The following is a 27,805-nucleotide window of genomic DNA, read 5'->3' as shown; positions in this document are numbered from 1 at the left end:
TTTAGCCATACCAATCAGAAGAAACAGGTTCTATGTATGAAGTTACAAAAAAAAAAAAAAAAAAAAAAAAAAAGACACAAACAGTGAATTTAACCAACTTGCACAAGGAACGAGGGTCCAGAGTTCATGGGTAAACTACTACTCCTACAAAATGAAAGGTGTTTGGGGCTTAGGAAGTGCTGTCATGTATACTTGCACAATAATCACAAGTTCTCATTGTATGCCTGTATTAAAAAAAAAATTAAGCACTGATTTGGGTTTTCCTTTCTGTTTTGTTTCTAAGAACAGTCTTAAGAGTTCCATATTCTGAATGCAAATAATTTTTTAGCTATTCCAATTTGAGTGCAGCACAGCTGCTTTTTAAAGGTCAGGTTCCATTTGAATGTCTCTACTCTTTAGCTCAAATGATTTTCACGTATTTGAATGTTTTGCCAGCCCTTTTGACCACTAGTATGATCATTTTATTGTCAAAATAAGTATTTTTTAGCAAATGAAAAGCTTAGTCCAACAGTACAAGATCTCTATATCCAGTGTGAAAGCAACATGGTGGTATAAATATATGCATACATTGTATTACACATAATATATTATACACATTCCAGTTAACCATGGAACAATTAACAGGAGTAGATGACTACTAATCATGGGTACAAAGTATTTTTGTAAACAAGATTTTGAGAAACTTTAAAGAAAATCTGATTTCTGGAAAGATGACAATCTTGGGATTCCATTTTTGTTTTCAAAGTAGTCAATTTTTTTTTTTTTTTAAAGGATGCTGTATATAAGAATGCACTTTGTATTAAAACAAAGATCAATACTTTACAGTTTAAGAAACTTTACATATGTACATAAATTACACATCAGGAATGGTTTTAAAGCTCAAAATGAGTTGTCAGAAAAGTCTATTTTCCTTCTATTAAAATCTTTAACTCTTTTATGTTGTGATCATTCGCAACTGTCACAGCATGATCCAGTGCTCGGATACTTGCTAGAAGCTTTATGATCTGCTTTATATGCTCCCTAAAAAAGAGGAAGGAGAAGTCAACACAGGAATAGAACAATCATGTACGAGCATTAATATTTCAACAGAAGACTACATTATGAATCCATATAGCAAAATCAGTTTCAGATAACTTCACATCATCTTCTCCTCCACTTGCTTAGTCTGATAAAATAAGTTGGTTATCAGCTTTGTACTGAAATTGAAAAATTTATTTTGGGAGTAGGAATTAATCATACAATATGGTTTAATACTAGATGCAGTATAATCTCAAGAAAAAGTCTTGGATTACTTATGGTACTGTGCAGAGAGTCACAGCTCTCTTGGCAACTAAAGTTTAAGCCCAAAAAAAAAAAAAAAAAATCTAGGCAGCAAGTATGCTTTAACGCATGCCTTAAAAAGGTATGAAGCTTGCCACCAATGAACTGCATTACAATTCAGGTCAATCTAGGAAGCTTAGAGTGAACAAACTTGCTAGGAGGACTGTACTTGTTCGGCTGTCAAGAACAATTTTGGTAATCTTGCTAGGAGGATGGACATGAAATTTAGACCAGTCTCACAAAAAATACTAGAACTTCAAAACTGATCTTAAAAATGAACCTAGCTGATCTGTGAAAAAGCATCCAACATTTGGAAAACTAGCACCAACAGACATAGGTAAAGATACACTTCCCTCTCAGCAGAAATTAATGCATTTTTGTTTCAAACAACTGTACTAGGTTTTATATGAAAAGACATGACATTCTTCAGCTATAAAAAGTCATATTTCTGCTGCAGACTTATTTTATCTGCTTAATGGGGGCAATGGCAACAGATTTGTTAAATGCCGGGAAAAAGCAGGAGGACAGAAGGTAGAAATTAAATTAGAACTCACTATGAAAAAAAGGATTCATTGGATGTTTCTCTTCCAATACAAAGTTTTACCAAGTTATCATTTCAGCTGGTAAAGAAAGTTCTTTCAAATTTAGAAACAGGCTACCAGAAAAGAGAAAGTTTAATCTCTACTGGATTCTCTCTCAACTCCTTCATTTAAATTCCAGTATCATGCTAGGCTTGGCATCTTGGTTTTAGAAAGGAAGGAGTAACAAGTCTATTTTGAATTTGAATCATGGGGAAATTTAAATTGGTATGTGACACTACTGTTATACTTTGGACACAGTTGTGAGGCATAACCTGAGAGCGGATAAAAAGTTGTTTGAGCACAACCCAGTGTGGCACAAAGCTCGGTGTTCTCCGAAAATGAGATGATTCATATGCCACAGCCAAAAGCGACTCTAAAGACAGCAAAGTGTTCAATAACTGACATAGTAACTGGAAAAAAATTGATACCAGAAAAAAACCCAACCTCTTAACCAAGACTTTTCTGCTACAGTTTAAGGGAAATTTCTGTCTCTGTTTCAGTGCTATGCCTAAGATCAAAAGGGGAGAAGGATCTAATCCCCCGGAGAGCCTCAATAATTGAAGAGTAACTCAACAATGGCTCAAGCAAGTTCAACTATCAAGAATGACTAATGCAGGTAGCAAGGGGGTTCATCTTTCCAAGTTTCAGGTTTGCTGGAACAACAGAACTATTGACCTTGAAACCTCTCCTTCTCATGCAACAGCACAGGAATAAACAATCTTCCAGTCTTGTTATATTCCTGTGTATCAGTGCAACAATTTGGTTTTTAAGCTTATCTTTGCTTAAAATGATACACCCATAGCATTTCAGGTTACTTGGCCAGCACTAACATTTACGCATCTAATCCGAACTTTTAATTATGCTGGTTATCAGATACAAGTAAAATGACTCTTTGATCTAGGGGAAAACAGGTTCATCTAGTTGGTTGTGTAAAGTCAGAACTTTTGTACTGTATGCAAAAGCACAGTTTGTAATTTAGAAGCCATTATGCAGGAATCGGCAACAGACTCACAAGGTGGAACAGTCCAAAACCAGTAGCTACAAAATTTGCCAGAATCAGTGACACTAAGCAGTAGTGCAAAGTATGTTTAAAGATTTCCAGCAGTTGCTGTTTTCAGACACCTTAAAAATCTCCCCATCTACCATACTGTAACATTTTTTAAGTTTGAATTCAAAGAAGTTTCAAAAGACATGCAGCAGTATGGAGGTATTTACCCACGTTTGCATGCATCAGCAAAATCACACAAAGCACAAGAACTGCAACTGCATTAACTCAAAATAAATTACCTGGCATTTCTTTTCTCTACATCAGAGCAACCAATGCTGTTTCTATAAATTGTATCAGCCAGATGAACAAGGTATCTACAGAAGTTTTCTAGCTGAGAAATAGTCTTGTCTCCTTTTAGATTAGCAAACCACTGTTTAGGAAAGCAAGCAATTACCTAGACATAACAGGAAAAAGAAAGTTAAACACAACATAACAAAATTTTAAAAGCTATCTAACATGATTTGTGAAGTCTGCCAGGTAAGATTGCAGTGACAAGGTCCAACTCAGTGAAACAGTGAGAAACCTACAAAAAAAAAAAAAAATCCAAAATTCAAGCAGTAAAACACTGAAACCTACACTATACCTAAGCTATCTACAGGTATGAGCCAGAGAAGGTTCGTTCTTTAGTTCGTGTGTTTAAAAAAAAAAAAAAAAAAAATTATTTTTCACTGACATTACAGCTTTGAGATATCAAAGCCAAGATTTCATAGGCAACCTCAAGTTTTAACTCCATTTTCCCTTCAGTTGAAATTTGTGAATTACAAGCTATTTTAAACATTGTTTGATTTTACTTACACTTTGAGCTTTCTTAATGCTGTCCTCTCCATACTCAGAGTTTTGAAAAGCCATAAGAATATATCTATTTAGCAGACCATCTATTGACAGTTCCTGGAGAGTTTTGTTTGAAAGGATTCCATACCACTGGAGAAAGTTTCCTAATAACTGAAAACACAATACAGGGAAAATAAGTATTTAAAAATGTACTGAAACCAGGAAGTTGATCAAACACTCTAGAGCCTCTTCAAATGCAACAGCACGGCCAAGGTAAGCAGTGGAAATATGCCTTCTGTTAGCTTCAAAACTATTCAGAATCCACAAAGTACCAGCTTAGATTATTACGAATTCTCATACAACAACCACCACCATCACCTCCTCAACTTTGCTCATGTTTTGCACAAGAAATCAGAAAAAAATAATTAAAGTTTTAAGCCATCTTGTTCTCAAAATCTGATGTCAATGTCAAGCCAAGTGAGGCCTAGCATATGCCATACGGGGGCAAATTCACAGCCCCCTTGTCAACGAAATCCCCAGCTACGCTGGCAGCATACCCTTATTTCCAAGGCACAGTGACACAAGAGACACAGAAAGTGTCACGGGGGAGTGCTGGCTAAGCCAACTGTACAGCTGTTATTCCCCACTGGCGTATGGCCTGTGGAGAATTGCTGCCAGCCTCGTACAAATGAATGCAGCCAGCAGTTTACTCTTGGGGCAGATCATCAGGAAACTGTAAACGAGCACTTGCCTCCCAGCTTCTATTTCCGCTCGTCTGTGATGCTATAACTGACTTGCTAGCGCAAGAGAGCTGTATTTTTAATGCTTCCCTAAAATAAAACAGTGGTAACAGCATGCATACTTCTAAACTGCCCAGGCTCTGGTAGATATTGCCAGAAGCAGGCAATTTCACTCTTAAGAGAGACACAACCCCTAAATAAGCAATCCGTTTCACTTTTAACAACAGTGTTGTAATAAATGAGCTTTGTGCATTTTTCGCTCTAGACAGCATTTAAGAAGTTGACTCTTTTTTTCAAAGTGAAAGAATTCAGTGCCAAATATTTTAAGTAAATGAAGTGATTGCAAACCTAGTCAGAATACAGTCTCCCTCACCGCTGCAATTTAAATAGCAAATTCCAGATAAGAGTTCTGTTTGCGTGATCATGGAGATCAGCAGTTCAATCAACATGCGTCTCATACTTTACTTTCATGTTTAGTTGGGAGTTAATTTTCTTCACAGCCTTTTATTAGAAATAAACTACAACAGTCATAGCTTCTTACAGACCTTTGCAAACTCTGTATTGCACATTCCACACACAGAGGCCTTTTCTTTCACACTCTTTATCGTTTCAATTAAACTAAGATTACAAATGCTCTTATACTTTACAAATAGCAGTGAGCTTTCCAAAAGGGGCCAAATTATTTTCATGAAGATTCTCACACTATATATATTAAAAAAAACAACCCCAAAACCAACAACAAACCAAGCTCTCTCATCCCCACATAAGTGAAATAAAAGCAGCACATTTTATTCTGACAAGCACAATGACATTAAAAAAACTGGGTTGAGTATGCTAAGTAAATCCACAATTTACAAGTTAAAATGATGGTGCTTTCACTTGGCAATCTTTTGAAGAGGGCACAATGCATTATCAAAGACTAAGAATCGTAATTTAGAGTTCTTTCAAATAAAGTTAAAGCAATTTCCATCTACCATTTTCCACAAATTTGAAGAGGATTTTATTGCTACACTGTCTAGACCAAAGATTTACCGGATGTATTTACTGACTTACCTTAACAGAGGACCAAAACTGACGTTGGAAAAACAAATATGGACCAGAGTTCTTGTTTTCTAAGATGCTGGAAAGTAAGAGATTTCTTTAATGAGCAACCAAGACCACCTCTGTCTGGAGTTTGCTGGCTTCCTCCTTCCCACACACAGTTCATTTCTATAAATATTCCCTTCCATCCTGCTTGTCTGTGCTAAATCCTCACAGCATGATAACGAAAGATCTCCTGTATCCAGCCAGTGAACCATACTTGGAAAAAAACCCTGTTAACTACGGACAGAAGACAACAACTTGCTAATAAAGGTCTAACACCATAGTTGAAAGCAAACTTACTTTTTTGGATATAAGGGCATGAATACATCATCATCTAGTGTTCTCCTCATTCTTAGCAACAATGCCTTTAAAAGCATCTGAAACAGATAAATTTTTTTTTAAAAGTGTCTAAAGCGCTGCTTAGTAGTTAACCACTCAGAACCTGATTTTCAAAGCAACAAAGAACATTTGTGACCCTAAAAGGCATACATACTTAAGCACACATATAAATAAAGTCTTAGAGAAGCCTATAATAATTAATAGAGCTGAAATTTGACGCTTTCAAATAAAAACTGAAGGCAATGGCATTACTTTATGGTTAAGCTTGGCTACACAGCTTCTGTGAAGTCAGGGCTTTTGTCACTTTTAATCTTCTGCTAACTTCCCCACACACATGCACTTTGGCCTATCTCCTGTTATTCTAAAAGCAATGCATACATTGCATTAGCTCGGGCACCTGAACTCATGACATCAGTTCTTGTATTCACAGAAGGTAAGTAAAACAATCAAATTTCAAGGCAATACATTTGAAAAGCTTACAAAGATCTAAAAAAGAAAAGCCTGACTATTTGTAGCTGACCCTTAAAGCAGAACTGCAGACCAACAAGTCTTAGTACATTTGGTATCTCTTTTTATCTCTAGCATCTATTTTGGGGAGACTTCACTGAGTTCCTCCTCCTAATTTATCACCGTGCTTGACTATCCATAACTAGGCTGCAGACTATCAAATAATTGCAAAATTCTCTTTCTTGCTCCTCACTAAGCATGCTGTGTTCTCCAATAGAGTGTATTAAAAATATATTCAAATTCCTTAAATTATGCAAGATATTTAAGAAAAAACAACTTACTTGCGTATTTTTGTTTTCTGCATTCACCACTGAAGGATATCCATCTACTAGTTTCTGTACAATCGCTACCATTCTAGATGTTTGTGTTGTAGAAAAAGGATCCCATATATTTTCAGAAATCACTGTAAGAGATCAAAGAATTACTCTACTTTGCAAATACTCAAATACAGGTACTGAGACAGTCAGGCAATAATTTAGAAAACAGTAAAAGCCGAAAGCACAAACAAGCATCAGCTTCCACACACCCCCTTTTGCCCCCATTTTCTTTCTAAGACTGTACCTGTTAATTTAGGAAGAACAACTCTCTCTACAATAGTAGGCAATAGTGAAATATCAGCATCATCTTTCACTTGCTCCTGTTCTTCACAGCCATAAAACAGCAATGATTCAAACCACAACATAGTCTCAAAATCTCGACACTTGCCCTAATAAAAAAAGAATTGAGGTTAGATTCCTAAACAGAGATTTGAAGTCAATGCACTAAAAAAAAAAAAAAAAAAAAAAAAAAAAAGTATTATATATGCAAGTATGATACACTCACAAAACAGAACAAAACTACTTTAAAATAGTCTACCAAGTGTGCTAAGCAGGCAGGGTAAGCAGCAACTCAGCACAAGAACAACTCAAAAATCTAGTCCTTTTTGTCTATGTGTCAGGTACTCACCTGCACTGGAAACAATAATTAAAAAAAAAAAAAGATATAGTGCCTCAAGACCAAATAGCCTCTTAATCGGGCACAAGGATGGGCACTACTAATCATGCCATCGCAGGTCAGATTAGTGTATATGGACAACCCAACCCAGCCAAAACTTGAGAGAGGATGGGGAGCAAGGTCAATTTGCCATAAATCAGCCAAATGAACCAATTCACTTTACAACCACACAATCACTAGATGTAATGAAAGTGAAAGCAGTGGAAGTAAGACTGCTTTTTTTGGCAGCTGTTGCCCTACAAATTTTAATTTCTAATTACAGTTGAGCCAAATAAAAGCCCACAGATTAGGGTAAAAGTGAGAAGTATAGTGCTGCATTATAAAATTATGCTTTCTGGATTAAAAACCTCTTTTTACGAATGCCTGGTAATTTTTCTAACTTAACAAAATGCTTAACAGTACCAGTAACACAGAGTAGTGAAAATGATTAGACTTGAGAACTCTGTACCATGTCTCCAACTAACTTGAGCTTTGTTTTGCCAGCCTGGGAACTCACACAGAAATAGCATGGGGGAAGGGAAAATGTACAAAAACAGTTTTAAATTTAATGAGGACATCTTTCATAGATTTTCCCTCATTTATTCAAATTAAATACTCTGAATGCTCTCTGAAGAAGACTTGTGCTTCCCTTCCTCTGCAATCAGAGCAGAGGCAACAGAAGATCCCTTTCTACAAATATTCTCTTAGTAGTTAAGAAAAAAAACACTTCTGAAAAAAGGAGAAATTCAGTCATTTGTGAGATAGGCTGACACATCTGCAGACGGTGCTGTAGATGAGCAAAGTTTTGAAAGGGAAGAAGACAATCTGCCTTATTAGCCTGGTTTCCTAAAAAAAACCAAAACAAGCTTATGCAATTGCACTCACTCTGTGCCTTGACCCACTCCCATTCCCCAGTAAAAGCCAACGTGGCAGAAAAAAGTAAGTTCCTACCAGTACTGTGAAAATAAGCACCTGACTGCAGCAGAAACACCTTGTAAGAGCTTTCACTGGTAGGAAGAACAGAGTGGGAGTCAAAAGCTACCTGAACTGTTTGTCCTGATGGCTACTCATGTCAGCACACACATGCAGGCTGGACAATGAACATGTGCCAGGGATACTGGGCTGCAACAATGCTGTCCTGCTTTTCGCATGTTCCCTACCTAATAACTGGGCAATGAGTACTATGAGGAAGACTTGGAAATTGCCAGCCAGAGTTCTACAGGTTATGGAGGTGTAGGTGAGAGAAAGAAAGATGTATAATGTAGAGATATAGGTTGTAAGTCAACATAAAAGCAGGCTTCTTAATTCCACTCCTGAAGAAACAACATCTCTAGAATCACAATTTTCTCTGAAGTATTTTAATACCTAAATGTATTATTTAAGAAGCTGCTTGGCTTTTTGGTCTACACCACCCACTGAGAAGGTACTGGCATGTGCTGAATTGAACTCTGGCCTGCTGAGAACACAGAGGACAACAGTCCAGAAACTCCCCAGAAAAGCTTCACCCCAACAGAGGTGCCCATTTTAAACTTCATGCCTAGAACACACATTCATGAGAAGCACACATCAGAAGTGCAATTTACTTTACTCTGCAGAAGTGTGAAAGAACCACTAGATAGAAGCTTACGTAGAAGTTGCTTGCAGGGGACCTTACCTCTAAAGGAGTCCAGATAAGCAGCTGAAGTCTGATTAAAGGGTTAAACAGCTTTGGTAAACAGAGGCCAATATAAGCATCCTTATAAGAAGCAAAGTACTTTGAGCGCCAAGCTTCAAACTGTGACTTAATACAATCAATTGAGTAAAAGCTTTCCAAAACATCTTCGAAAACTTTGCTGGATTCTTTCAATATACGATCTGGTGGGGGAGAAAGAGAGTAATAAGTTAATCACCTATTCCCTGTAATACCTCTTTCAAGACGGACTTTGATGCTCACTGGCATAAGCTAACTCCTATAAACAAAACCAAAAAACCATCACCTTTAAAAGTTCTGTTACTTCTGCCTCAAATATACAAAGCAATAAAAACATGAGCACATGAGTACTCTCCGATATACTGTTTTATCACAGATCTTGCTTTAAACATTTCATACAATGATTTTCAGTTACCAGACATTGGACTGGTGATGTATTGGGCTGTATTCAGTGGGGATCTAACTTCAAAGCTGGCCTTGCTCTGCATGGGAGTTTGGAACAGCTGATCTCCAGGACCCTTCCAACCCAAATTATTCTACAACTTTGCTCATCCAATTGTATGTACAGGAGGGCATCTCAGATAAGCCAGCTGAATCGGCCCTTCAGACAGAGGGGGTCCTGGCAGACACCATGCTAAACTGCTGAACATAACATGGCTGTTGGCACTAGGCAACCATTACAATCCCTTAGGACCTTCCTTACATTTTTTTGTATTTACAGTACCAGTATTCTACGCAGTCCGAAACTTTTTCTCTATGTATTATTTTCCCTTCATCTTCTCTACTCCCAAGGTTAGTTTCATTTTAATCAGTCATTTTCACTGCAGTCACAGTTTTAAATGTTCTGTTACAGTAGTAACCTGTACACAGCTAACATAACTAGTACACACAGCAGGTAGAAACAGGGCTGAGGGATATGAGATTATGTCATATAAACACACTTTTCACACTGGGATCAAGAAGAGATGCTACAAATAAAGTTAGCAGGTCCAAAGTGCATCCTCCCTCTGTTCCATATAGCTCACTGCTGATTCTGGACTAACATGAGAGCTAAGAATGATTAAAAAAAGCTTTAGAAATACTATGCTTACTCAGAAACTGATGAAACTCCTACAAAAGGCTTTTGTACACACAAAAGTGCCAAGTTACAAAGAGCAATTCAGCCATGCTGAATTTTTAATCTAGATCATTTAGCTTAGCAAAGTTAATTATAGTACCTAACAACCCTAAACAGTTGCTTTGTTTGTCAAAGAGCTTTCCCTGCATCCACAATTTTGGTAAATCAGCCAGCAACTAAAGGTGTGGTAACTGTTTGCACTTCGGAAGGATGCAACTGCTAGACAGCTCATCTAATTGCTTTTTTTAATCTGTTCATACTTTGGGTCTCCACAACCACCTACAGCAATGACTTTAGCATTTTTATTACACTCTCTGTGGGAAGTGACTTGTTTACTTTAAACCTATCCTATCACTTCATTTCATGCTCCCTAGCTCTCATACCGTGAAAAGTCAACATCATTCTCCTAGCTGAAGAGTCCAAAACTGTTTAATCCCTCCCCACATACAACATAAGCAATTCTATATATGTGATCCTTGCTGCTCCCCTTCTCCACATTTCTTCTAATCTAAATTGTCCTTAATCGGAGAGAATAGTAATTGTATTTAGGTTCAAAATGAGAAGGTAACAGGATTACTACAGTGATGTTCTACTTTCTTCGCTACTGGTTTCACAGTAACCACTGGAATTGTTTGCCTTTTAACTACTGATGTAAAAGATGACTGTTCCATCACACTATCCATACTTCCCCAAATTTCAGGTTTCTTGCGGCTCTCCCAGTGCTTTAGAGGCATTATCTTAACTTACAACCCCATTTATTGCATAATTAGGGTTATGCATAATTGCATAATAATGGTTACTTTGAGCAAACCATCATAAAACTGCAGATCAATTTCAAATCAAGGCAGTACCACAAGATCTTTCTGCAATGTTTGCATTCAACATTGTTTTCTGTCATCTGCAAAGTTTGCCAGGCTGTAACAAGAGTCTACAAAACTTTTGTCATTGCATCTCTAGATGCTTATGCAAGACTCCAGAAATTGCTTCCTATCAAGCAAAAAAAGGTTTCTAAAGCACTGAGGTTTTCAGAATTTCACCTGTAAAACAAACAGATATTTGAAGAACGATAAACCATGTTACAAATTAGAAGAAAGACTTAGTATCCACTGAAGATACAAAAGCTTACTGCTTGCCAGCAAAAAATGTTTGAATTAAATAAAAAGAATTTCACTAAGGACGGGGTATTTAGTTAGCTGCAAGCTGCAAAACAGGTTGGCGCAAGAGACTGTTTTGGTCACATTGATGATCCAGCAAGGAATAGTTCCTGAACTTTCTCCAAAATACAGTGAAATATATGGACAGGGCTGCATTTGGATCAATTTTCTTTTTTTTTCTGCATTTTGTTCCATAAAGCTTCAGTAGCTTTTCTAACCTCGCTCCATGTTGAAGTTTGTAATATCCGTTGAAGTTTCCTCATCATCGCTGGAAAGGCCTTCAAGGTGATCTGCCATCTTCCCAGTTTGCTCTCTTGCTTGTCTACGACGAGCTCTGAAAAGGATCAGCAGTATAAACCAGCTATGACTTCCCCCCCCGCCATACAATGAACAGACCCGCCTAAGCTTGTCATAACTTTTAACGCAAGGAAATCCAGGTTGAAAAAAAACTTTCACTATGTCACCACCTCAAACATTCCACTATGTTGCTGCGTCAAACAATGGAAGGAAGAGAAACCAGCTGAGATCATATAGATATGGAATGGGTTTACTACGCTTTCTTTTTGTGATTTTAAATCAGTACCATGTAATGGTGCCTTGTTTTGTACCCCTGCATGATAAGTTGGGATATATAAGAATACCCCTGCCCAGCATACCAGCTTAAGTGTTTTCTTCCCTTTGCAGGAAAGGAGCAAACATTGCTACTGACATTAGTATGTCACACAGTACAACTGTATTCTGCAAGCAGGCAAAGGCTCCTAATGGACAAGAAATCTCAGTACTCTACCTTCTAGCCTCTCTTTCTGCAGTCCGACGCTTTACTTGTTCTTGATAGATCACTCTGTCTCGTCCAAAAGATTCAAGATTTGGTGCCATCAGTGCTTTATCTGTAAAATTACATTGATGAAAATTAAAATGCTTATCTATGATTATATAAATGTGTTGTAGGCAGTTTCATAAGAGCTTTTTACCTACTTTAAACTAAGTGTAATTTGAAGTAGAAAGTCGAAGTTTTCAAAAAGATGCACCCAGAAGCCTGAATTCACAAGTGCAGAGGTTAGAAGAGGAAGTAGTGGAGTTTGGAAAAATCTCCACTTAAATGTCAAATAGTTTTCACCATACTTCACTCTTGTCCCTCTTACAACAGTGCCCAACTATACAAAAGTCAACAGTTTTAATACAAATTGCTTAAATGGAATGTTCCAAGACAAAAAGTGTTCCTTACATAAACACGTTCACCATGTATCTTTTGAAAAGAAAATGAACAAAAAGAAAGGCAGGGAAGAGTGACCGGAGCAGGAATATATGGTATTTCAGAGTTCTAGTCATAGTGTTTTCTAAGTTTATATGCTTTAGATTGCCTAAAGTTTAAAACACATCAAAATCTACAGGAAAATAAATAATCTTCCCTCCTCTTTTTAAGCTGCAATTCATTACAGATGTTCCTGATTACAGAAAACAACACAGCTAACCAGTGAAGCTTATCAGCAACCAGCAGGCAGACCCAAGAGTGTTTCCAGTTCATCCCTTTCAGGAAAACTTTTAAAAGTGGACTGAATGTTAGCCAGTGCTCAAGTCCACCCACTAAAATATAAACATCAAAATTTAAACAAAAGTCTACCCAAATTTCAGGAGTAAATTTACATGTTCTAACTAAATCTATTTAGAAATCCATCATTTAAAATATTAATGATGATCTATGTCAGTATTCCAATTCTATACCAGAACTACTAAGAGCCTTAACATACAGATGAAGCCATCATTTGTCCAATTTTTTAAAATGTTATTTGAAGCTGAGCTACTTGTCTCTACACAGAAGTAAAGCAAAAGTTGGCAGACAAACTTAAATTCACTTCTAGGCCTTTAGTGTTCTGACACTGTATGAAGAAAAGCAGATCGTCTATGTCCGCAACACACAAAGGCTGGCATAAATTCCTAGTTTCTGTGATAATTTGAGGGACAGAACTGAACTATTTCTAGACACAGTGAAATTCATTCTCAAGACTCCTAGATACTAAATAAGATCTCTCTTTCAAACCCAGCCTCGACAGTGACAACTATGCCCATCCCACCATTAAATTCCAGTCTAAAATAATCCATTCTAAGTGTCTTTTAGGAAATACGTTTCTAGTACATTAGGTTTCTAGTTCTCACAACAGCATTTTCATGGTAAAACTGCAAGGCCTATATGTGATGCCTGGGGCTCCAAATAAAGTCCTAAAGGGAATATGTATGCTAACCACTCCGTAAAGGGATGACCAACTCTGATGCCCTAACGCTTTATCACCCTCAGTAAGTTCTATCTAATGGTATTAACAAAATTTCATCACTGGACACACTGTGACAGAATAGGAAATGGCTTTTATTACAGGATTTTAGGTCAGCAATAGGACAGACAAGAAAGCCATTTTTAAAAATGGGAAGCTCTCCAAAGCAGAAAGACAACTACTATTAATATGATATTTTACCCATTGTTTAACATGCTGAATAAAACCTCCTCCAAGGAACGTATATTTCCACCCAAGTTCACATTTATACTTTTGTAGAGTTTTACATACTGAAGAGTAATCACCACAAGAAAACTCCTCAATGAGAATCCCCCATCTACACACTCACAGTAAGCAGGTATTTTAACTGGCTAATTTTAAGCTGTATTTCATATAGGGTCACTTTGTATTAGTCTGATTTTTAACAATGGCACCAGTCTCTTTCAGTTCTTTAGCTTTACCAGTTAGGTGTCTGCAATGAAATAGTTATGCTGCCTACAAAATAGCGCATTAGATAGAAGTCAACTGTAGCCCAGTACTGCATAGCTTTGTAGAGAGTTAACTGTAGATGTTACAGGAAATTTATAGATTCAAGGGGGGGGGGGGGGGGGGGGGGGAGGGGGAAGTCCTGATATAAGAGGAAAATTGGGAGTCACATGCTACTGCTACTACCACTGCCACCATGCATACATTTTCAGTGCTAGGAAAGAGAAAATATAGTTAAGAGCAACAGAAAGGAGAGATGAAGTCAGAGTTAGAGTGGCTTTGAGTTTAAAACAAAACAGATTAGAGAACTTTTATCTAAACTTGCTTCTACCTATCTCAAGAGTAAAGATAAACTTTAAGACAGTCATACTTTAAACATTTACATTTAAATTAAGCCATACTAAGTAAACAAGGTTGTTTAATGAATAATAAAAACCTTCAAGATGGACTGACTTGAATGGCTTGAAAACTCCGAAGATTCATCTTTAATATCATCTTGTCGTCTTTGGACAAGGCGGGAAGCTCGCTGTTTGTACAGCTGGTGCATTGCGGATTCAAGTTCGTTAATCAGAGGCACCTGTAAAAATACAACACACTACGTAATATCAAATTCTTCAGGTGCTTAGTTTCTGGGGTACCATACTACTCCGAAGCATAATGCTGTCACTGTACTTCTAGCAGCACAAACTGTTTCCTTTTACCCATTTGTGTCATTTGGACCAGTAAGTACTTCAACGTGAAGAAAATGCATGCATTTAACAACGCTGACAGCTTTCAACCATAGCAATAGCAATCTGAAAGTAACTTCTGTTCATTGAATGAGTCTACACAGTAAGACAACCATTTTAGAGAATGTGAAATGTTATTTCAAGTACTTGTTTCCTCTACCAAGTGCGTTACATATTGTGTTACAGTGCTTACAATTCTCAGACCTCACTGCTTCCTCTCTATCTTTAAACAAGAATGTAGTAGTATTCTACACTTCAATGAGAAAATAATCTGACCGTATACAGTGAAAAAACAAAGCACAAATCTAACTTCCTGAAGCCAGCAGGTACTGTTTTGCTGTAACTCTTATTAGCATATGCTGAAATATTATTACTGAAATGCAATAAAACACTGCATAAGCATGTTATGCCAACAGGTATTTCAAATCAGTAAAATGTTACTCTAGCCTATCATTAAAATTGTACAATTCGTGTGAGTTATGCATTAAGTGTAACCTCTGAACGATACAGACTTAAGTCAGATCAGACCTGCCACTTTTTTTTTTTTTTTTTTTTTAAGGGGACTAAATTTCAGTAGCAACTATAACAAAAATAGATGATGTTATAACAACTAGGAATTTCCTGACATTAAACAGCAGATTCACTGCTCACTTTTGCAAAAATTCATTTTCTGGGACAAGTTAAAATTAGATTATTATAAATATTCAAATGCAAACCAGAACAATCTCTTAATTTGGAAAGGCAAGTCCTTTTGGTATGAACACTTAAGCCATATCCTCCTTACCTCCGAGACATATGCTTAGTCCAAAGTCTTCCAGCCTTTTAGCTCAAATATTTCATTGCTGCCTACCATCCAGGATTAAGGTTTTTTTCAAAACAAAAGATAAAATCAGAAATTGTTTCCTGATGTAATTTAGAATGTGACTCAGCACCTATTAAAGAACCTCCTCCAGTAAAATAGAAGATTATGAGCTTATAGCTACAGGGCCATTTCAGCTGTCTGAGAATGACACACACATCAGAGGAGATATTAAAAGGAAAGAAGTATTAGCTCTTTGTGGTATAAACTGGTCTACAGGGATTAAAATGAAAGCAACTCCGCACCAACTCAAAATACATACAACTTTCTTTTGAAGAAAACAGAGTAGAAAGAAAATAGGAGGAGAGAATATCCCAGCGCTGGAAGTGTATATTTGGAATTTAAGACAATTTTGAAAACAAATAATAATAATAAAAAAAGACTAGTTTTACTGCAGTTTACCATAGTAAATATAGCTTCTTCTTTTAAGTATGTAAATAGAATTCTAAAATTTAGAAGTTAAGCGAAAATTTAACTGAAAAAACCCAGCTATGTATTCAGATATATGAATCCACTAAAAATATTTCCCATTTAAAACACAAGAGCCTTAGAAGCCATTACTCTTCTATAATCAATACTGTGGTTGATGAGTGACTGACAATTTCACTGACTACTATAAAGTTACAGCCCTCATTCGTTGTGTTTTGTTTAGTCAATACCTTAAATTCAGTATTTTGGGATTTTCTTCTTCACTTTCACTGTAAACAGTGTAAGAGGAAAAGTGGAAAGCTCTCTGAACATTTAGATGACAAGGATAATTTTAACCTACAGTCCCCCTCTCTGACACACATAATGTGTTTTTATAATTTACTTTTGCAGGTAAAATAATAGTTCATCTAACTGTGCTGTCAAAGATAGGCTCGGAACAATTTAATCTTTCTGTATCCCTTGTATATTCCTACATTCAAAATGTAAAGACATTGTTACCGCTTTCTAGCCTTCTCAGAAAGCATAATTTTGACAGTAATTACTTGTGAAGGAAGTCATGCAAGCATCTTCCGCTCCATTGGTTTTATCATTTGGGGGGGGGGAATCACAGAGGATTTGACATTTCTGTTGCTTGTTTCTAAAATTTGCATACTAGCTGCCTCATTATACTCTCCACTGCACCTTACCAACAAGCAAACTGTTTCTAACATTCAGAATCTCTTCAAAACAGAATACGAACAAAACGGTTTTGCTTGGTTGGGGGTCACAAAGGGATGAGCATGGTGAATAGGTGCAGAAATAAGATGGTAGGGGGAAGAAAGTCTAATTTATGATGATGTTTTTTGTTCTCCAAAACTAAGTCAATAGACATACAAGAAAACTCTAGGGGAGTGGACTCTTTTGGAGTGGACAAGTATACTGTGAACCCATTAGTGCTTCTTCAGCAAACCACTTTCTCATTCAGATCAGTACCAATGTGAATTTGACTAAATAACCATGACTAGTCCTAATAAAACAAAGAGAAAGCATCAAAGCATCATATTTGAAAGGACAGGGAGGGACCTAACTTCATATGTATTTAGGATATGTGTTCATATATGTATGTGTGTATATATACACACACATATATACACACACAATATTGTTATTACACATATGGATACACATTTTATATGCTTATGTATATTATAATCATAACAACTACGTACATGATATATTATAAACACACACACACTTTAAATATGAAGTAGTCAGGGCCACAGGTTCTACAAACAAGCTGAAGGTAATTTCTCTCTACACTCAAAAGATAAGAAGAATTTACTGTCCTGCTGCATTTCATTATTTCATTTAAATAAAAACTGATACTGATTTTATTACTTTATTTTGTCCCCTCCCCCCGCCTCCTTCTCAGAAAACCTGGCAGTGTCCTGTGGGCTACTGTTTTTTGAATTTGATAGTACTTCTGTCATGCTGAAAGCACTGAATTCCAAAACAGATTATCTGGCCAAAGAACTGAGGAATATATAGGACATCACAATAAAAGAAATGCTCCTGTTAAACTGACCACATCACCTCCTAATTTTGCAACCAGTACATACAGGTACTGCAGCAGCCTCCAACTGAAAACAGCAACACTCTGTGAATGCCCCTAAGAAGCATGAGATGATAAAAATCACATCTTAAAAGTTCAATGGACTGGCATGGCAGGTGGGGTATGGGGAGGGTGGGAAGGGGGAGGAAGGTGTCCAGGTGTAGAATCCTTAAAAGACCAACTACCAAGAAACCAAAGGTATATTGTAAGAAAGCAACTTTAACAAGCCTGTTTGTTAAATTATCAGCAGCTAATTTGCTGTTTAACGGCTGGAATTGATTTATTTACTAGTATAGCTAGATAGGTCAATAATCTTCCTACAAACTGAACTGAAATTGTTACACTATTACTTAACAGTAAGTTTTCCTGGTTTATACAAAATCTGGGAAGCTAAAAGGCTTGGTTTATACTCAGAATGGCTCATTCTAAAACAATTTGTTTAAAGAAAATATATGAACAAGACAGCATGGGCTATCAAAGAGAACCTCCAGACATGGCTTATAGTTACTACAAAAGAAATTTAACAAGAGGTCTTTAGAAAGCAAATGCTGAATAGAGATACAGGTATTTAACTTGTCTTCCGAAATGCAAATTTATCTCAGAGAAAGAATATGCATCTGGGCAACCAGCACTGACAGAGCTGCAAAGGAAAGTAGCTTTACCACCCCTCAACAGCTAATGCCAATACAGACTCAGGAATACTGCTTCTCCAGTGAACAGTATCTATTGCAACTAATCAATCAGCTGGGTGAATTAACTGGTCCACACTTCCTGGGTTTGTTCACTGCATAGCTGTTCTTCAGCTTACAGGATTGAAGATGGGACTCTCCCAATGCCACTAATGCTGGACAATTAATGTCTAACCGATTAGCAACCAGAATGCTTTTATATTCCTCTCCCACACCTAACAAGCTAGGCAAGCAGTAACTTTGGCTACTCAAGTAATTCTGACAGCTAATGTATTAGGAAGATACTATACTACTGTATTCAAGTCAGAAGACAACAAAGAAATAGCCTATGTACTGCTAACTGAATTTTACAGCTCCTGTTTGTGTGTAATATACATACAAATAAGTATACATATATATATTCAGGAGCTCCTGTTATATTTACAACAAAGTAATTAAAGCATAATGAATAACATAAAGAAAGACTAAGTTTTCAAGTCAGACATATGCAAAAATATCACACTACATGAAAGTATATTTTTAAGTTTGAGTGTCTTCAGACAGCTACACTAGTTTTAAAACTTTTCTCCTTCAGACACTGGAGCAATACCAAGTATGTGAAACTGCCTGGCAGGAGGAACTTCATAATAACACACAAAATACAAGTCTTTGTTACTGTGTTCATAAAGCATTCCAGAAACTAGCAATGTTGTAATTCAGCCCTTATTTTTGTTAACCTGATATCCAACACAAGTAAAAAGCAGCATCTGAGTAAAGTTGAAATGCCAGAATATCTACCAAAATCCTAAAGACATATCATCTAAAAGTGTTTTTAGCCAATCTAAAGTCAGTGATCTCTTACACTGTGAAAGAGAGGTTTCTGATAACCAACTTAGCATGATGAAAAGTTATTTTTTCAATCCTCGAATAACCAAACCTTTAGAAGAATATGTTCTCAGGGGACTTTTTTCAAAAACAGAGGGAGATGTGGTGTTTGGCATGTACTAAGAGTCCCTATTTTTTTTTTTTTTTTTTAAAAAGATGAATGTTTTTGCATCCTTACCTTTTCACTGAAACACTCAAGCAAGTCTTGGACATACCCTCGCATTTCTTGCAAAAACTTATACTGTTCACCAATACCCCCAGAAGACCCTTCTAATCTTTCAATTGCCTTGGTAGAGTCCTCACGGCTTTGCTGATGTTTCTCATATTGCTGCCGATTAGCTTTGTGCAATTCTTTCATAGAGTCCAACCTGAAGGGCAACGGATAAATAGCAAATTTACATCCAAAACTCTGTATATTTCAGACCATTGAGATATTAAACAGACAGTGCAAGTACCAAGTCTAAATATGGGAAATACTGCAAAGACATGTTCTTTAACTTTCATTTGTCACTTTCTCCCCTCTCTACATAAACAGCAAGGCTAATGGTTTAAATTAGTTTGCTAGACTCTGCTGAGCGCATTGCACTGCCCACTCACACAAATTTTTACAGGAGTTGATAGCACTTAGAATAGCGCAAGGCTGGCCCTAAAGTAAAACTGGGAGGAAAGGGGTTTTTTTTGTGTGGGGGCGGCGGGGGAAGAACTATAGCTCATACAAAGCAGTCTTATCCCTCTACTAACTTGATTCACTGTCAAAGGCTGTAACACTACAAGGGGCATACAAACCAATTTTGAAGACATGTAAAGTGCAAGTTGTTCATTACAAGTGATTTCTCACTGCAATTGGGTTGTTCATTCAGTAGGACCTTTTGCGTACCTGACAAGCAGATTACAGTGTTTAAACCAAAAAAACCCTGTATACACTAAAATTTAAATTCTCTATCTACTGAAGGGGAAAAATCTGATTCACAGTTTAAAAGAATGTGACTTGACAAACTAAACACCTCACTGGCCTTTCAATTCTTGACTACAAGACTGTGCAGTGTCCAGAAGATGCAACTCAGACCTGTCTTCAACAAGATCAATGGCCTCATATTTAAAGTTTCACTTCCAGAGAAGCAATCCAAGGAGATTTTCGAACAAAGTGTCAATGTCATCTTCACTTTGAACTTTTTTTGTTTGCCTTTTTATTTTTTTTTAATGGATGTGCCAGTCAGTACTTTTCCAGCGATGAAACTCTGTGTTTGCTCACCGAGACTAAAAGACGCCTGAGGAACAGAAAGCTAGGGGACAGGTCTTTAAGTCTAAAAAGATGGTCTGTCCTACCTGTCTTTAAGCTGTTTCTTTACCAAATCAATAGTAACAGGAGTCATCTCATTACTGGGAGTTTTGAAAGGAACTGTATTATCTGATTTTTGAGACTTGGTTTCCGATGATCCATACGCAGCGTAAGTGTATGGAATGCCATATGATGAGCCATAAGACAGTGTCTGGTAAGTGTTCTGGTAGTACAGATTATTCACTTCAGCAGGCTGACTCGGTTGAACCTAATGGAAGAGGAAATGCAATTGTACTATATTAGACTTTAAAGAAAGGAGAAACTTTCTTTCACATCTCAAATGTTATAAAGTGAAAAATGTAGGCAGGTACATTTACCAAATGTAATTATCAAGTGGATTTAAGTGTAGAACTTCCAACACCTAAGGTGGAAGTAACAAATTCCCCCAGAAGCACCTCCTTAAATGGACAAACTCTTAGTATCATTATCGTTATAAGTATCTATACTTATAACAAGTTATTAAATTACAATTTTAACCAGCCTATAACTCCTACAATAACCAAGTGTTTGGGACTACACTAAGTTTTGCTAAGACTATTTAATAGAATGACATAGTTTCTTAGAGTCAGTGTGTTTGGTTGTGATTTTGTTGAAATGTTTTTTTTAAAAAAAAAAACCCTATCCTCTTCAACTAAGTGGCAACTTCGCTATGAATGCACAGACAACGTATGGTACACCTGCTACAAATTCCAACTCTGTGCTGCAACACAAGATATAGAAACAACAAAGAAACACACACAGTTTGCATACACTCTACAAACCCAATGATAAACAAGAACAGGGGTCTCCTCAAAGTGGCATTATTCTAGCTCTGTTTTAGGCTGCAAATAAATGCTGGTTAACAGTACCGCAAACAATCAGTATCTACCCAGAACAGCGAGACTAATGAAACAGATACCACTGGATACTTAAAATCTGACCTGTCATTTCTCTTTAAAGAGTATCAGAAGTTACACACTGAACTTCTCAGATGAAACAGCCTTCTGTAAAGTACTCAAGTTTGTAACGGATTTAGCCAATACATGCAGAAACAAACGAAAAAGAGTTCACAACTAAATACATGCCTGAGGTATGTTGATTCCTTTCCGTATCTGTTCTTGCTCCCATCTACTGAGTTCTTCGTCTTGCTCCCCTGCCACCAGTGCTTCATCATCGCTTCCCTCAATACCTTAATAGGAGTGAAACAGACGGGTAACAAAAAGAAGATAATGTATTCATAGTAAGGGCCATGAGTTCAAAAACCTGAGAGACCATGCTTCGGTGGGGCAGCGCATCCTCCTTTCCTCTTCATGAGGAATTAAAGACTCTAGCCTGTGAATTATTATCACAGAGGTTCCACTTAAAAAAATCCAATGGGTAAATTTGCAATTAACTGCTGGTAAAGCCCTCTAATGTTAAAATCCTACATATCTTACTAATTCTCCTTTTCCAAAAGGTTATTTTACCTGCTTGTCAGCAAGAAGAATGCTATACCAAAGAACTTATGTTTTCATAACTATATACTTCCTAAAAAATAAAGTACAGGAACAAAACTAATTGAGCCTTAGTGTAAGTTTCTACCAGATTCAGTAGAGTTGTGTGCTTCTAAGCACAGGAACATAGTTTGTGCTCAAAATTTTATATGCAGATTCCATTATGCAGAACTTTTCCTTAGAAATGGAATACAACTCCAGATTCACGCCTGTTTGAAAAACATGTTGTTTAAAAATGCTGAATGGGAGCACTTGCAGTGAAAACAGTGTGAATGTTTATCAGCTGTCCTTCTAAAAAGGTTTTACCTATTTCCTCAGCAATCTTTTGCCTTTGGGATTTTTCCTTCACTGTAAAAACTATCCTCCTCTTCTCGTCATCATCTTCATCATCACTGGCATCATTTTCATCTTCTCGAACAAGGCGGCCTTTACCTGGTTCACTGTCAACGGGGGTAAAGTCTCCAAGTTCACGAGCCATTTGACGCTTTTTCCTAGCGGCATGAATAAAAGCAGCATCTGGAATTTCTCCTAAAGATAGATGTTTGCACCGTTAAACAACCACTGCAACAAAACAGGTATTACGACTTCATATTACTCATCTCTGCCACCCTACCAAATCACCTTTGCAAACAGAAACAAATGTGAGAGGAAAAAAATTCATACCCACAGAAACACTTGCAAGCAACTTACAAGCTGCACATGCAAACTTTCTGACCAGAAACCCTCAAAGCTGGGATCTTTCCCAAAAAGTCTGGCTCTGCTTCCAGCAGCTCACGTGCCATAAGAGCAGGAGCCTGATGTTCCCAAGGGAAATATTCCTAAAGAAGAGGAAGCCCTCTACAGGAGCCGACTATTGCAAAGGGAGGAAGAAACCGAGGTTCTTGACTGTGTCACTTCCTGTCCTGATATCGTTCCCAACTCTTCTTATTTTGGGGGAACAAAAAACATCAGCCATTTCAACAGATGAAGCAGCTCAGAGATTAAGAGGACACCAAACTGGACAAAGCTAATATGAGAAGACTGTACAATCAAGGGGAAACACAAAAAGCAGACTTAATTAAAAAATCTAAAATCCCTAGCACAAAATTAATGCAACTTACATAAGTCATATAAAGAACGGTCCCCCAAAAACAAATTTTTGAAACGTGAGTAATTTTTACCACTACTTTGATTAGGCATGCACAGAAGGTTAAATTTCAGATTCTCTTTATGCTTGTCATGAGATACTCTATTCAAGCCAGCAATATCTTTAGAGATGCAATAACGTACATATCGCACCATTTTGCAATTACCCCTAAAAGGAAAAAAGATTTGGGAGTCAACTAGGAAATTCTTTTTCCCTTGAAATATAGCCAAGTCTGTGGACCCAGGACATCCATCTTCTATGTGGGGAGCAGGCTACCATGAGTTAGCTAACATTTAGTAAACTAGTTTCAAAAATACTTTCTCAGACTGATTTCTTCGGCCTCAGGGCCTGACTAGAACCTCATTAGACAAAAAGAGATAGGAAAACATTTGAGATACCTTGGAGACCTGTAACTGAGACATTCGAATTAAAGACAGAATCTTAATTGAAAGCAGTTAAAATTCATGTGAAGTCACCTATTCCAAATCCAGATTTTCTTACAGTGTGTCATCACTTTGAGAGACAAATTCCTGCTTTTGACATCAAGATAAAGCATTCTGTAGCAAAACATTTTCTCTCATAAGGCTTGTAAAATTGAATAGCTTTGGAAAACAGCAGTTTCCTGAATTATCAGATGCTGGATATATTGCTGAAAAATATTTCCTAATCTCTCAAATACACTAGTCTGCTGTAAACGCTGGCTAAAGCATTTGTTAACATATCAGACATATTACAATAACCAACCTGGGCGGAGAACATTCAGTGATGACAGAGCACTTGAAAAAGCCCCACCAGCTTTTGGTTTTTCTTCTTCCTTCTCACTTTCAACTTCCATTTCTTCTTCACCATGCTCACTGTTTGCAGTCCCATCTTCTTGACCTATGTCCTTAATCTGTCCTGTCTTTTCTAGTGGTGGTTCGACTGGTAAGACAACAAAGCCCATGTTTTACTCTTTTTATAAAGATCACTCAGAAGTATTTTTTTTAAGGTCTAACAACCAAAAGTAAAAATCAAATTAAAATGTTAAATGATAATTTTATTGTTTGAGATCTAGTAAAATATGCCTTCTTAATTGTGATTAAGTCACTGACATCCTCTCAAAATAAAGTCTGAGAAAGCAGACACCCCAACAACCACTAAACATTCTACATATTGCCAAATATTAAAAAAGTGAGGGAATCAATAATTATGATCACATGTGCAACCTTCACACAGCTTCTTACGTATGTAATTAGAAAGCATTCCCTGTGTTCCTCATTCTGTTTTTGCTCATGCCCCATACCACTGCATACGCAACTTAAAGATTCTAATAAGAAAGAATTTGTGGGGTTTTTAAATGCAGACAAAGCCTTTTAAAAATCTTTAAGATTTTTAAAAACTGATTTAATTAACTTTAAAAAGGGCAATTTTCTGCATGGGACCATGTTCAACTCTCGTATGCTTCAGCTATACCATTGCGATCTTTAGATCACAAGCCTCTCAGCTTGTGCTTATAGCGTTGTAGGTTATTACTCTACACAAAACCTAACTGGAAAAAGAATCATTATGCTTTACCAATGAGCTTCCCAAAAACCAATAGCAGAAGTACAATGAAATTGAAATCCCAGGTTCTATTCCAAGCTCTGGAGGACCATACGTTGTTAAAAGATCCTTCTGCTCCAACACTTTCATCCTGTCATCTTAATGATCAAGTCTACTCTAAGGTCTGAGTTCTGAAACAGGCAGCTGTTGAATAATTTACTTAATAACACGGAACATCACTCTGCTCACCCCAAAATCTTCCTTTTCGAGAAGATGCGTTACAAGGACACATACTGTCAGATAAGCACCAGACACAGTTCTAAACTAATTCCTTCCTAATTCAACAGGAAGAAACTAATTTAACATAAACAGAGCTGAAATACAGAAACTACAGAGGCCTACTGACAACAGTATACATAGCTGAGAAGTTTCATCCTTCTACATTCATTTCCACGAGAGAGAATCAAAGAACTCTCTACCAGCTTCAGAACAGCATTTGTAAGGTTCAAATGAACACATTTAATACATGCCTTACTTCAGTTCTAAATGCTAAATCCTCTAAAAAGACTAACAATTCATCCTGAAAACAAGTAATTTGTATTTACAATACTTAAATCATTTCCATTACAAAAGTTACGGTTACTTTTGCAGTTACCGTCTGTTGGAGAATTGACCTCTGTTCTAACTTTTGATTTTTCAAGATCTTCTTTGTATTCTTTCTTCAATTGTTTTACAATCTTTTTGCTGTAACTTGATTTCTTCACTTTAAAAACTTCTTCAGTTTCTTTAAAAGAGAAGTTGAAAAACACTACATTAGACCTGCCAAGAAGTATACTTACCTATTAAATCTCCTAAAACTTAATAAATGCCACTAACAACATAATTTAATGTGACTTTACATTTGGACTGTTGCAACAAAACCAGTCCCATATCCTTGCATGCGGACTCACGTCTACCTCATCTTTTTGCGCTCATTTTCAAGTGTATTCATCCTGCTCACAGCACAGTCACAGAAAAGCAAGGCAGAAGTTACACGGAAGTGTACACACATGGCCTGCTTTTATCTGACTGTAGTAATCTTTGTTTTTCAAAACAAACACACACACACCCCCACCAGCTGATCCTTCACTGTGACCATGAATTTGGAAGAAAACGACATGAAACCCCAACATTTTGGGTCAACAGCCTTTTCACAGCCACTTATATACACAACTAATGAGTAAGGGAATGGCTGGTTTTGGTTGGATTACCAGTTCAAATGCCTGCAGCACTACAATCTACCAAAAGGTATGCAATAAGTTAAAGAACTAAACAGCACAGAAAAAAAAAAAAAATCAAAGTTTGATGTAGGAAATCCACAAGTGTTTGGGGTTTTTTTTAAGTCTATGGTGTAATTCCATGTTTCCAGTATTTCTATTAAGATTTCAAATCACTAGTCTTAGAATTCAAGTCCCAGTGATTACAACAGAATTCATTCTAAGAAAATTCAAAATGCATACTAACTCTCCTACTGACAAAAGGTATCACAAAAATAAGCTCCTCATTTTATTCACCCTGAACTTCTGGGATGCAACAAACACTGGAGTTTGAGGAGAGTTTTTTGATCATTTTTTGATCATTTTTAATACATAATAACTATTCTCCATAATTACATTATCTGAGTGTGAACGGACCAATTCATGAGTGCAGTACCTGCTGGAATCCAGCAGAATTATTAGCTGAAGCACTGTACAAACACAACTATGCTATTTTTCCAAAAGCTGAGGTCCAGAAACTGCTCAACCACTTTCTCCACTATTTGTGAAGGTTAATCTAATAAACCTTGTGGACGGCTAGATGAACTAACTGCAACAAAACACCAGTGGCTTCACATGGAGTTTGCTAGGACAACAGGCAGTTCGACGTGACCTGTGAACACCAGCCACATCAAACGAAAAAAACCTCAACACAAAGCCGCAGGAAAGATGCCCCTCAACCAGCGCTGCTGGTTCTGGGGGTAGGCGGGGGGGGCCCTGGGCCTAGTACCTGCTACCGCACAAACCCAGGTCAGGCTAAAGCCTGCGCCCTGACCAGCAAGCCACCCAGCTGCAGCGAGCACAACACGGGTGCAAGAGTCAGGCACCAGCAATACAGAAGCAGAAGCCATCTACCCCGCTAAACCGGAACTAAACCCGTGGGACATCACCCCGCTGCTCCCCGGTGCTGGGAGCACGCTGGCCCCGCAGGAGCGGGTCGGGCCCGGGAAGGGAGCGGGGCCAAAGCTGGCTGCCGATGGGGCTCTCCCTCCCTGCCCATGCATCCCCGGCCCCTCGCACCGCGCCCCCAGGGCTCTCCCCCTCTTATACGACCCCTCATCACCCCCATGTCCCACGGGCCAACCCGACTGCCTTAAAAAATAAATAAAACAAGGGTCCCGGCTCTCTTGGGGGACGCGCAGACGACGGGCGGAGGCCCGGCGCAGGCTGACCAGCTCTGGGTCCCTTCCACCCCTGCAGGCAGCGAGCCAAAGGCCGCGCGGCCCCGGTGCCCGCGGGCGGTCAGCCCCCCGCCTCACCCTCCTCCTCGTCCTGGAAGCTGAGCAGGCTGGCCCGCGGCACCTCTTTGTTCTCCCGCGGCCGCTTCTTCTCCTTCGGGCGCCCGGCCCCCGGCAGCCCGTTGCCCTGCTGCGGCGGCGGCGGGGGCAGGAGGGCGGGCGCCGGCAGAGCCCCCAGGCCTGCCCTGTCGCCTCCCACCAAGCCCAGCCCCAAACCGAGAGCCGCGCCGTAGCCCGCGGCGCAGGCGAAGGCCGCGGGGCTGCCGGGCAGGGCGAGGGGCACGCAGCCGGCGGGCAGCGGCAAGAGCCCGGGGCCCGCCGCCAGCGCCATGGAGGCCTCGCCGGGCCCTTCCCCCCCCGCCCCGGCCGCCGGCGCCGGCTCCTGAGGCGGCTCCTCGTCGCGCTCCTCGTCCTCCTCCTCCGAGTCGTTCCGCTTCCGCACGTTCACCCTCCGCGCCTTGCGGAACATCCCGCCGGGCACCGACCCCCCGCGCCGCGCCGCTCCGGCACCGCCCGCTCCCGCCACCCCGCGCCGCGGCCCAGGCCCGGCTCCCCGAGCATGATAGCCGCCGCGCCGGC

At 38.4% G+C, this 27,805-nt stretch overlaps 1 protein-coding gene across 2 annotated transcripts; it reads right to left on the bottom strand.

The window, feature by feature from the left end:
* Positions 1–79: 79 nt before the first annotated feature.
* Positions 80–27,695, bottom strand: PAXBP1 (PAX3 and PAX7 binding protein 1). 2 transcript variants are annotated; one of them, XM_050908364.1, is made up of 19 exons: positions 27,568–27,695; positions 27,248–27,423; positions 25,349–25,477; positions 23,917–24,093; positions 22,353–22,574; positions 21,639–21,742; positions 20,562–20,782; positions 19,414–19,603; positions 14,529–14,652; positions 12,110–12,209; positions 11,541–11,656; positions 9,016–9,215; positions 6,951–7,095; positions 6,671–6,792; positions 5,844–5,920; positions 5,514–5,580; positions 3,745–3,891; positions 3,189–3,343; positions 80–1,020 (listed from the first exon to the last, which is right to left on the bottom strand). In XM_050908364.1, the coding sequence occupies exons 1-19, from the start codon at positions 27,693–27,695 to the stop codon at positions 903–905; spliced, it is 2,718 nt and encodes a 905-aa protein (XP_050764321.1). In that variant the 3' UTR covers positions 80–902. The 2 variants fall into 2 exon arrangements, with proteins under 2 accessions (XP_050764321.1, XP_050764312.1); XM_050908355.1 differs by having other exon boundaries at positions 27,248–27,695.
* Between the last annotated feature and the right edge of the window lie 110 nt (positions 27,696–27,805).

Source organism: Gymnogyps californianus, chromosome 1, assembly GCF_018139145.2.
Source record: "Gymnogyps californianus isolate 813 chromosome 1, ASM1813914v2, whole genome shotgun sequence".
Lineage (NCBI taxonomy): Eukaryota > Metazoa > Chordata > Aves > Accipitriformes > Cathartidae > Gymnogyps > Gymnogyps californianus.
The sequence above is the reverse complement of the archived record's forward strand: the minus strand, read 5'-3'. Positions and strand labels throughout refer to the sequence as shown.